Genomic DNA, 12,399 nt, shown 5'->3' with positions numbered 1-12,399 from the left:
TGGAATGCATTTTTATTTATTTATAGGAGTCTTCTATATATAAACACACAGTCTTTACATTCAGTGATTAAAATATTTATCTTCAGCAAACTATATTTGAGATTTGTAATAAATTATGGTCTCAACTGACAGGTGTGATCACAGAATTCAGAGTTTGAGGTGTCATATAGATCTTCTCAGTCTAAAATGGAGGTGAACTACTGGTTAGTTAGCAATACGGAGGACACACTCATTCTTCAGTATCAAAGGATATCCTGAGAAAATCTTCAGTCGTGACACCCCTCCCTATAAAATTAGTCTCTGTGCATCAAGAAATCTACCATAGTCCTTGTCTGTGCACATGTACTTAGCAATGACATACATAGGTGTGCATAATGTAAAACTGTGTTTAGGTTTGGCGACCCACCTAAACACAACGTTCGAGGAAAAATAGTTCTTACAGTAATCATAACTAACATCCAAAGTGAGCGAGTGTATATCACCATCCTTCTGCTCTGTGCTTCCTCCTCCATGGAGCTGGAGATCCAAGAACACTGACCGGGTCTCCTCTTCTCAGGTCAACAGCAGCACTTAACCTGCTGCCTTAAAACTGCTCCTTTAACTTTAGTCCTGTCTGATTGGAATGAATAGCAAGGTGTTGGCTGGTTTGCTATTTTCAACATACCAGCCAATGTCTTTAGAGGTTGGCCTTGGCGGTTTCAGAATGAATATATTATCTGTTCTTTTTACAGCGTAATACGAGTCCAGGCTCATCCATATTGGCCTTGTGTTTTCCATGTCACCGTTACACTTCTGCAATGGCCAAGATGTCACTAAATGTTCATTATCCAACCAGCTACTACAAAGCAAGTGCAATAACTTCTGGTCAGCAGGAAAATGAAAACAACATGAATGTATATTTCTATTTTCTATATATGCTTTTTCTGTATGTATATATTACTTTATAGGCCATGAAACAAATTATATTCTACAAAAAGAAAATATGAGGGACTTCACTGACATGCTCTAACAAGCATCACTCAGTTAGGGCTGAAATTGATCACATGAATTATGGAATGTCATGTAATTCCAATGGATGTCCATCATTGTGATTTTATTGGTGTCTTGTTTTAGTTCATCAGCTGTGAGCATCCCAGTCCTCTGTGTTTGGCAGAGTGGATTTAGCAGCGCTGGGGTCGGAGTCAATGGAGCCCTGTCCAATGGAGTGTAGCGATTGTCAGATGATTGACAAAAGTAAGATGGTGGAAAAGGTAGTCTGTAAGCCTCCCCTTTCACTGAAACACAGAAGAGGGTGCAGTGTGAGTAAATACTACAAATACAGCTTATTATATCCACTTGACAGACCTGCTCCTATAGGAGGGGTGTGCTAGTCAGAGCCCTATGGGCCCTGGTCAAAAGTTGTGCACTATATAGGGAATTGTATGGGAAGAGCAGTCGATTGACTGACCAGGGTCAACTACACCAACGTCTCTCTAATAAAAAGCCTGCCGAGATAATTAAAAGCATCACTTATCCCATTCTTCAGTTATGATGCCAGCGTGAGACAGAACTTGCTTAGGTAGGGAAGAACAGGAATTTGAACACTTCAGTGCATTTACTGTTTTCCAAAATTTAGAAGGATCACCAGCTGAGTCAGAGAGAGCTTAAAAAGTAGTTTGATTTAGCTTTTTTAATCGAGATAGTACAACTGTTTCTCAATTGTCTGAAAGATTGCCAGTCCACTACAGAGTCAGTTTTCCTTGATTTGGCCCAAGCCTGATTTCTCATCTGAATGAGCTCAGATAACTCTGAAGAAAACCAAGAATTCCATCTACATTACCTTTGACTGCATTGTTTAAAAGGGGCGTGTTAATCTTACAGATGAATAAATATGGAGGATACATTTTCTAGAGCCAACTCAGGGTCAGGAATTCAGGAGACAGTGGCTAAATCAGAGTAGAACGTGTCATGTAAAAACCCTTCAGCAGAAAACGTTTTAAAATGTATCTTCTTATCGGGAATAGGGTGTTGACCAGAGCCCTATGGGCCCTGGTCAAAAGTAGTGCACTATGTAGGGAATAGGGTGTAATTTGGGACACCCCCCGTGAGTGAGTACTCACTAAGTAGACATCGAGCACTGAGCCATTGTCCCGGTCCATGTCCACCTCTACATCCATGGTGCTCTGCTCTGATGTCAAACAGATGGCGCTGTCCTCAAGGGTGAATGTTGAGCTGGACGCCATGTCATCTCTGAGGGGACACAGGAGAACAAGAAACACACATAAGTAGATATACAAAATAAGAGTCCCAAATGGCACCCTATTCCCTACATAGTGCACTTATTTTGACCATAGTGCACTACTAACTGCATGGCAAATTAAAGAATCCAACATGAAAAAGACAGCCAGATGAAACCCCCTTCGAGTAAACAGAGAGGGAAACCAGTCTGGCTGTGTGTGTCTGATGTCTGGCTGTAGACTAGAGGTCTCTATGGGAAGTTAATGTCTAAAAACGTACAAACAGCATATAAGCTAATTCAGGGAAGGAAATTCTGGGACATTCTGTTTTATGTGGAACTCCTTTACTGGGCTAAAACACTGCATCGTGTGAACAGCAGGGGGCACTGGGGGCTGGCGTACATCTGAAACAGGCCATTTCCTTGATGCATGTCAGCTGTCTCCTGACTTTGCTTAAATTCAGGAATATGTTTACCATTTTATGGCATGTTATTGCCTACCCCTCTTAAAAGGTGACATGCATGCATACACACACACCTTAGAAAAGGGATTATCTACATACACAGAAAAAGTCACCCTGGCAGCAAATTACACTCTTCTAACAATGCCTCTTAATCAGACCTTCTGAAAGCCTTAAGTCAAATATTAATGAAACACATTGATAGACGAATCGAGGGCAACAGACAGGTGCCCGAGAAGGGAACAAGACCAGGCAGGCCTCACAATGGAGGCTAACAGTTAGGGTTAGAACCTGATCCTACTGAACAGACAGACAGAGAGAGAGCTGGGGGGAGAGATGAGAGGAAAATAAACAGTTCTTTCTAGAGGGAGGTTAGAATTTAAAGTCCATGGTTTATGGACTGCACACTGCATCTGAACTGGATGTCGGTTGAGCACTGTGAATAAATGTCCAGTGAGGGCTTTCCTGGCTCTTCCTGGGTATCTATCTCTAGTGTATAACATACTGTCACAAAGCCTGAGGACTCTGAGTAACCTGTTCCATGTGGCTTGTCATCACAACAGGTAGCTCAGTGATTTCACCGGTTATTATTTACATTCTACTCTCCACCCTTGCACTCTCCCCTCAGGGGAATCCCTATGGCAGGCAGGGCTGATCAACTCAGGGGCCCTGCTGGTGATCTGATCTGGAGGGTTTGTTGGTTTAGTCACTGATTAGCTCAATCGTTTACTCACCTGGTGTCCCAGGTCAAAATCATTGTTGCCAATATTTACACAAGAGTGTAAATATAACCAATTTATTATTGGGCCTTTGAGAGGACAGGTAGAAGTGGAAGGGGTCCTGGGTGGAGGGATGGAGGGTATAGAGGAAACAGTCTCCAGGAAGAGGGATGGAGGGGATAGAGGAAACAGTCTCCAGGTAGAGGGATGGAGGGATGGAGGGTATAGTGGAAACAGTCTCCAGGTAGAGGGATGGAGGGTATAGTGGAAACAGTCTCCAGGTAGAGGGGATAGAGGAAACAGTCTCCAGGTAGAGGGATGGAGGGGATAGAGGAAACAGTCTCCAGGTAGAGGGATGGAGGGTATAGAGGAAACAGTCTCCAGGTAGAGGGATGGAGGGATGGAGGGTATAGTGGAAACAGTCTCCAGGTAGAGGGATGGAGGGTATAGTGGAAACAGTCTCCAGGTAGAGGGGATAGAGGAAACAGTCTCCAGGTAGAGGGATGGAGGGGATAGAGGAAACAGTCTCCAGGTAGAGGGATGGAGGGGATAGAGGAAACAGTCTCCAGGTAGAGGGATGGAGGGTATAGAGGAAACAGTCTCCAGGTAGAGGGATGGAGGGTATAGAGGAAACAGTCTCCAGGTAGAGGGATGGAAGGGAGACATGGAGGGGAGAGAGAGGTACCTGTCTTCAGACTTGGTCTCCAGGTTGACAAAGATGGAGGAGGAGGAGATGGTTCCCATGGAGGAGCCCTCGTAGGAGGACGGGGTGGCAGGGACTAGGTCAGGACACAGGTAGGAGCCAAACACTGGGAGAAACACACACAAAGTCATGAGCTCACTGGGAGATACACACAAACCCATGACCTCACAGAGAGATACACAAAAAGCCATGACCTCACTGAGAGATACACAAAAAGCCATGACCTTACTGAGAGATACACACAAAGCTATGATCTCACAGATACACACAAAGCCATGACCTCACTGAGAGATACACGCAAAGCCAGGACCTCACTGAGAGATACACGCAAAGCTATAAGCTCACAGAGATGCACACAAAGCCACTAATGCCTTCAGTCAGTCAATGTATTATTAACCTTATTTGTATAACAGCAACCTGGGCCTAAACCACCAAAGAGTATGCAGATGTTATAGGGCAAGGACAAAGTCCTGGGTGCTTGTGCTGTACTATTAATTTAAAACATGTGATCTAAAGACATACAGTACAGACCAGATGTCAAAGCTACAGGACAGAACATGTGTGTTTGATTTAGTCTAATTAGATGAGATAAAACAATTATGTATTGTGCATAAAATGATTATGTAAGTGTCTCTACAATAACCTTTTATCCCTCAAAATAGGGTTTGCTAACCAGACCGAAGGTATGCGTAGAATTGGTTAACTAGAATTTGTAGAGTAAGCTATTGAAAATGAAACTGTAAAATCTATAAAATGTCTTTATGGTATGTTATGTGATGGTTGGACATAGAAAGTGTACAAGAGTGCTGTTTAGTTAAAATAAGATTTCATATAAACTAAAGAAGCTATGTTGCAATATGAACTAAGACTTCTCTCTCTCTTATTCAGAAGTCCGCAACCTCATCTCTTCCTGTAATATTGGCCAACAGTGGTGTTACCGTAGAGCAGGGTTGCCCAACCCTGTTCCTGGAGAGCTACCCTCCTGTAGGTTTTCGCTCCAACCCCAAGTGTTACTAACCTGATTCATCTTATCAACCTGCTAATTATTGGAATCAGGTGTGCTAGATTAGGGTTGGAGCAAAAACCTACAGGACGGTAGCTCTCCAGGAACAGGGTTGGGCAGTCCTGTCGTAGAGGAAGAGTCATGAAGCTGAGTGACTACTGCGGACAGGGGCCTGATTCTAACCCAGCTAGCCATATACACCCCAGCCACTGGAGTCAGGGCCTGATTCTAACCCAGCTAGCCATATACACCCCAGCCACTGGAGTCAGGGCCTGATTCTAACCCAGCTAGCCATATACACCCCAGCCACTGGAGTCAGGGCCTGATTCTAACCCAGCTAGCCATATACACACCAGCCACTGGAGTCAGGGCCTGATTCTAACCCAGCTAGCCATATACACACCAGCCACTGGAGTCAGGGCCTGATAATGGCTCCTCAAGAGACAAAGAGAGAGAGTTTACATTGATAACGCTAACTCAATCACTCACACAGACACACACAGAGAGAGAGACAGAGAGAGAGAGAGGGAGAGACAGAGCGAGAGACAGAGAGAGACATACAGAGAGAGAGATGAGATAGGAGGACTGGCTGTTAATAACAGGATATAGACTGTGTTTTCTTTCCGGTGAGGCAACATTTCAGTGAGGGCTTGAGGTGGAGAGGACAGTGTTTTATGGCACTACTGAAGGACCAGTTTATGGGGACCAAGTGGTTCTAAAAGGCCCATCGATCCAGACATAACGAGAGGTGTGGTCTAATTGACAGATCTGGGAAGCGTAAGTGACTTCTCTCTGGTGCTTTTGGCTCAACCTCCAATGGGAAATACAACACATTAATGTGTGGATGATTGATAATAGTGTGCTGGTCTACCTTGTCCGTCTAGACTGGCCAGACTGCGTGCTCCTCCCAGCCGGTCCCTCCTCTCCTCCTCATTCTCTTCCTTCTGAGAAGACAGGATCTCCTGAGAGGACGACTTCAGAGCAGGGATGGACGTACGAGTCCTCTTAGAGGGGGAGAACCGAATGGCTGCAGAGAGACAGAGAGAGGGAGAGGGAAGTGGGATGGGGAGAAAGAGAGAGAGAGAGAGAAACAAGTGGTTGGGGAAGAGAAAAGGACAGCGTGTAGGGGAGAGAGTGAGGGGGTAGGGGAGAGAGTGAGGGGGTAGGGGAGAGAGTGAGGGGGTAGGGAGAGAGTGAGGGGGTAGGGGGAGAGAGTGAGGGGGTAGGGGAGAGAGTGAGGGGGTAGGGGAGAGAGTGAGGGGGTAGGGGTGAGAGTGAGGGGGTAGGGGGTGAGAGTGAGGGGGGTAGGGGTGAGAGTGAGGGGGTAGGGGTGAGAGTGAGGGGGGTGGGGTGGGTGAGGGGTAGGGGTGAGAGTGAGGGGGTAGGGGGGGGAGTGAGGGGGTGGGGTGAGAGTGAGGGGGTAGGGGTGAGGTGAGGGGGGTAGGGGGTGAGAGTGAGGGGGTAGGGGTGAGAGTGAGGGGGTAGGGGTGAGAGTGAGGGGGGTAGGGGTGAGAGTGAGGGGGGAGGGGTGAGAGTGAGGGGGTAGGGGGAGGAGTGAGGGGTAGGGGTGAGAGTAAGGGGGTAGGGGTGAGAGTGAGGGGGTAGGGGTGAGAGTGAGGGGGTAGGGGTGAGAGTGAGGGGGGTAGGGGTGAGAGTGAGGGGGTAGGGGTGAGAGTGAGGGGGGTAGGGGAGAGAGTGAGGGTAGAGCAAGAGAGAAAGAGGGAGAGATGGAGGGAACAGTTTACCCTGATTGCAACCATTATCGTGCATAATCAAGCTTGAAGCATCTGTCCCAAATTAGCAGTAAAATTATCAAACTGTTAACGCATAATGATCATTATGCAACTGTCCCCCAGACGTTCCATTCTGACTCCCAAGCAGAGCATGAAATCCTCTCCCCTCCCCATTATATCTAACTGTGCAGAAGCATTGCCATAATAACACCAAGCAGCTAAATCCCAAATCATTGCAGAAACCATCTTCATTAAATCAGCATTGCACACTGCTTTATTTCATCTTGAAACATTCCACAAGTCAAAACTCTGAAATGAGAAGGGCTTCAGCCACTTGGGTGGGTTCCTAAATTACCCCCACTGGGGGGCTGGCATGGCCACCACCCAAACAGAGGGCAGAGGGCAACCATAGAGTCCTGTTAATAGGGCGAAACTAAACACCTCTCTGATAACAACAAGCTATTTCTGGGAAGATTATTCTGTTTGGTAAAAGTACTAAAGGCAGAACAGAACTACTAAAATATGCAACTACATAAATATATGCATTACTGTAAGTCGCTTTGGATAAAAGCATCTGCTTAATGGCATACAGTTTATTATATATTGAGAATCAATGTCAAGAATCTATATCAGTATGACAGCGTAAGCTGAAAGCACAGCGAGAGGAGCTGAGGGAGGGTTTGAAACCTGACCTATTTAATTGACTGACAACAGTGTGCATGTGTAACTGGATCATCCACATAACAAACTGGTAACACACAATCACTTCCTCTCACAGGATAAATGTATACTGTACATCAACACAGCTGTTTTGTTGCCTTCAACACAGCGGATATCCCTATATTTACTGGAATGTTCAGTGAGTCCTAGTTAAACAACATCGTTATGTTATATATTCTATTACATCAAGATATGACTGTAACATAATAACCTACAGTGTCTATGAATCATATCCACTCCACAATCACCTGCTATTGCAGGTGACTAACAAATCAATCTGTACAAACATTTCCAATAGTTTACAGTTGACTAAACTGTCCGTGACACACCGATGTAGTGTTATTGTAGTCTCAGTATCTGAGTCAGCCCTCATACCCTTTTTACCATTACCCTTGTTTTCTGGTCCCAGTGCCTGGCATGTGTGACAGTTTAAGTCCTAACATAAATGTTTCCCTGTCATAGGGGACTGAGTAACAGAAGCCAGCAGACTTACTCTGAGTCTTCCGGAACACCGAAGTGCTCATGAACTTGAGGAATCGGTTGGCATAGAAACCAGGCCGGTGCACCGAGACAGAGTCCTGAGGACAGAACAGAAGACAATACAGGCTTTTATCAGAGAAGGCTATTTGAGATCAATAAGAATGGAACCTATGAATGGTGTGTATTCAGAAGGACACACGTATCAGATGTGCAGCATATCAACTTACGCCGTCGTAGACCAGGGCTTTCCATGAGTGTTCCAACTTCTTAATGAATCTGAGGGGGGAACAAGAAGCCTTGTAACAAACTGAGCTTGTTATGCAACAAACCCAACCCCCCCACCAAGCCCCATCACCCAAAACCGGAGATGCTTCCCCTTGACACCAAAGACAGAACAGGAACCACAGCAGTTTAATATTACGTAATATGCTCCCATTCTAGTTACATTTTACACTGTAATTGATGGACTGAAGAAAGCAAACAGTTGGCAAGGGAAGAGGATTAAGATGAAAATATATATGGGGAACAATATGAAGCTATCCATTACATTGTGTTCATTATGTAACTCCCCAACCAAGATACTGACAGATAGGTCCTGAGGTCAGCTTAGAGATGCTGAGATATGGACAGGGGAACAGGGGACAAGCTTTAGGGACACTTCTGTCTCTCTGACCCAAGAGGCTTGTCACACAGAGGAGCTTCTCTCTCTTTCTCTCTCTCTTTTTCCCCTCTTCCTACCTCTTCTCTCTCCCCGCATTGGGACAGAAAATCAATGCTTCACCAGAGTGAATAGGAAAGACTGATAGCTACAGAACCCTTTTTAACAGAGTTGGATAGAAAAGGATGCTTTAAGGACCCAGGGGAGTGGTTGTTTGATATCCATCAATCAAACTATTTAATGCTAACTAGTCTGTGGTAGCAACGATGCCCATCGAAAAAACAACCCTGTGAGGGTTATCAAACCCTCCATGTTACAGAATATTATAGTATGATATTATGCAATATAATACATGTTATAGCATGTTATGAAGTCATGTTTTACCTGTAGGACTGCAGGATGTCGATGATGCCCAGGAAAATAAGCAGCTTCTCTTCTTTGTGTGATTTGGCAGGAATTCCACCCATCCTGAAATACAGCACAGTAAATACCGGTCCAATCACAGAATGTAGTCAGTCAGGATTATCTGCAAAGTCATCCTTCAAACATTCACCTCAAGTCTTAAAAGCATCTCAGGTTGTCAGGACACACATTAAGGGTTTTGATCATTGTAAGTGTTTGTAAGAGTTTTGCCATGTATTTTTCAGTGTATGTGAATGTGAGTACGTTTAAATGTCATCAAACTATTACTATGTACAGTTGAAGTCGGAGGTTTACATACACCATAGCCAAATACATTTCAACTCAGTTTTTCACAATTCCTGACATTTAATCCTAGTAAAAATTCATGTCTTAGATCAGTTAGGATCACCACTATATTTTAAGAATGTGAAATGTCAGAATAATAGTAGAGAGAATTATTTCTTTCAGCTTTTATTTCTTTCATCACATTCCCAATGGGTCAGAAGTTTACATACACTCAATTAGTATTTGGTAGCATTGCCTTTAAAATTGTTTAACTTTGGTCAAAAGTTTCGGGTTTTGGCCCATTCCCCCTGACAGAGCTGGTGTAACTGAGTCAGGTTTGTAGGCCTCCTTGCTTGCACACGCTTTTTCATTTCTGCCCATAAATATTCTATAGGATTGAGGTCAGGGCTTTGTGATGGCCACTCCAATACCTTGACTTTGTTGTCCTTAAGTCATTTTGCCACAACTTTGGAAGTATGCTTGGGGTCATTGTCCATTTGGAAGACCCATTTGCGACCAAGCTTTAACTTCCTGATTGATGTCGTAAGATGTTGCTTCAATATATCTACATAATTTTCCTTCCTCATGATGCCATCTATTTTGTGAAGTGCACCAGTCCCTCCTGCAGCAAAGCACCCCCACAGCATGATGCTGCCACCCCCGTGCTTCATGGTTGGGATGGTGTTCTTCGGCTTGCAAGCAACCCCCTTTTTCCTCCAAACATAACGATGGTCATTATGGCCAAACAGTTCTATTTTTGTTTCATCAGACCAGAGGACATTTCTCCAAAAAGTATGATCTTTGTCCCCATGTGCAGTTGCAAACCGTAGTCTGGCTTTTTTATGGTGGTTTTGGAGCAGTGGCTTCTTCCTTGCTGAGCGGTCTTTCAGGTTCTGTCGATATAGGACTTGTTTTACTGTGGATATAGATACTTTTGTACCTGTTTCCTCCAGCATCTTCACAAGGTCCTTTGCTGTTGTTCTGGGATTGATTTGCACTTTTCGCACCAAAGTACGTTCATCTCTAGGAGACAGAACACGTCTCCTTCCTGAGCGGTATGACGGCTGCGTGGTCCCATGGTGTTTATACTTGCGTACTATTGCGGACTATTGTTTGTCTTTTCTGATTTCTTTTGATTTTCCCATGATGTCAAGCAAAGAGGCACTGAGTTTGAAGGTAGGCCTTGAAATACATCCACAGGTACACCTCCAATTGACTCAAATGATGTCAATTAGCCTATCAGAAGCTTCTAAAGCCATGACATCATTTTCTGGAATTTTCCAAGCTGTTTAAAGGCACCGTCAACTTAGTGTATGTAAACTTCTGACCCACTGGAATTGTGATACAGTGAATTATAAGTGAAATAATCTGTCTGTAAACAACTGTTGGAAAAATTACTTGTGTCATGCACAAAGTAGATGTCCTAACCGACTTGCCAAAACTATAGTTTGTTAACAAGAAATTTGTGGAGTGGTTGAAAAACGAGTTTTAATGACTCCAACCTAAGTGTATGTAAACTTCCGACTTCAACTGTATATGATTGTGTACTGTTTGTGTGTTTATCTTTGAATGTGTATGGGCAGTATGACTGAGGTGAGCTGACTCACGTGTCGTCTGTGGTGTGGGCCTCGGCAGCCTTGCCGTCCCCCTGGATAGACTCCATGGCTGTGGAGTAGAGGACCCTCTGGGCCACGGGCCGCTTGCCGTCCCCCACTGCCTGACCCGGCTCGCCGCCCTCTTTCGGACTCTGGTCCAGGACATGCACGGCCAGAAGCAGACTGTAGTCCATGATCTTAAAGCTCTCCAACACCTGCAGCACACAACATGAAACCACATGGTTAATTAACATAATCTGAAACAACATCAAAACAACCCATAGGCTAGCAAAGAGTGGAAAAACAGTTGGAGCTGTGTTGGCCTTGCTCTAAGTCCGGAAACTGACCCATATCAGACACAGCTGTGTGCATTTTAAACAAAAGTGTGACCCATATTTCTGTGTGACCCAAGATAAATAGGCAATAGTGATATTATATTCCATTCTACTCTGTAGACCGGAGGATTTAGTTACACAGACCTGAAAAGTGCAAAGTGTGTCATGTAACCGCTACGCTAAGCATTTTCATTACCCTGAAGATTGGTGCCTCAAACACCAGAAAGAATTTAAGAAACCTTTCTGTAACCGACACTTGAGCTACAGTTTATAAACAAAGGTGTGACAGTTGAGTCATGTATTACACATTGACCTGTGTGAGGGGCCTTCTGCCCGTCTGCTCCCAGGGTTTCTCAGGCCCCAGGTTTCCTCTCACTGCTCAAATGGAACAATCACATGACACCAGAGGGGTCTCAAGAAACACAATCTGAAAATGGGGTCAAGGGCGCAGTCAGGCAGTCAGGCCTCTGAGTACCAATGCAGGGTGGGTTTAGCCTTGCTGGAAGTGCTTTTGCATGCAAAATGAGAGTGTGTGTGTGTGGACGTGGGCTTGCTTGCTTGATATGTGGAAAGTCATCCTTTTTATAATGCCTTCAGACATAATAAGATTAGCTTATTTTGGATGCAAATTTGATCATCTAGTTTGCCTGATTGAATCTTCTCATTCTAAGCATTAGTGTACCAATCCCCAAAACATCCAAAAATAGCAATCTCTGTCTGTCTGTCTGTCTGTCTGTCTGTCTGTCTGTCTCTGTCTGTCTCTGTCTGTCTCTGTCTGTCTCTGTCTGTCTCTGTCTGTCTCTGTCTGTCTCTGTCTGTCTCTGTCTGAGAGATGACAACAAGAAACAAAAAGCAGGAACAGGGAAGGAAACAGCAGGTTGTGGAAAGTCTGTCATAATGTGGAACACCCAGACAAATGTGGCTTGAACGCAGACGTAAAAATTACAGGAATGGTCATCATGATCATCATCGTAACCCCTAGAGTCTGCTCTCAGTTGGATTCCGTAAACCGTATTTCCAACATCGTGAACGTCCAAAATGGCACCCTATTCACTAGTTCAAAAGTAGTGCACTATAAAGAGCATAGGGC

General features: G+C 44.6%; 1 protein-coding gene across 3 annotated transcripts in view; it reads right to left on the bottom strand.

Moving 5' to 3' along the window:
* LOC121573452 (phosphatidylinositol 4-phosphate 5-kinase type-1 beta) overlaps nt 1–12,399 on the bottom strand; it is a 69,443-nt gene continuing 57,044 nt past the window's right edge. For all 3 annotated transcript variants that reach the window (XM_041885459.2, XM_041885478.2, XM_041885467.1), the window contains 8 exons: nt 10,987–11,189; nt 9,077–9,160; nt 8,262–8,310; nt 8,048–8,132; nt 5,973–6,128; nt 4,081–4,204; nt 2,100–2,229; nt 1–1,274 (listed from right to left, as the gene is read on the bottom strand). In XM_041885459.2, the coding sequence (XP_041741393.1) occupies nt 1,272–1,274; nt 2,100–2,229; nt 4,081–4,204; nt 5,973–6,128; nt 8,048–8,132; nt 8,262–8,310; nt 9,077–9,160; nt 10,987–11,189 (834 nt within the window). In that variant the 3' untranslated portion in view covers nt 1–1,271. The remainder of the gene's footprint in view (nt 1,275–2,099; nt 2,230–4,080; nt 4,205–5,972; nt 6,129–8,047; nt 8,133–8,261; nt 8,311–9,076; nt 9,161–10,986; nt 11,190–12,399) is intronic.

This window comes from Coregonus clupeaformis, chromosome 18 (genome assembly GCF_020615455.1).
Source record: "Coregonus clupeaformis isolate EN_2021a chromosome 18, ASM2061545v1, whole genome shotgun sequence".
Lineage (NCBI taxonomy): Eukaryota > Metazoa > Chordata > Actinopteri > Salmoniformes > Salmonidae > Coregonus > Coregonus clupeaformis.
The sequence above is the reverse complement of the archived record's forward strand: the minus strand, read 5'-3'. Positions and strand labels throughout refer to the sequence as shown.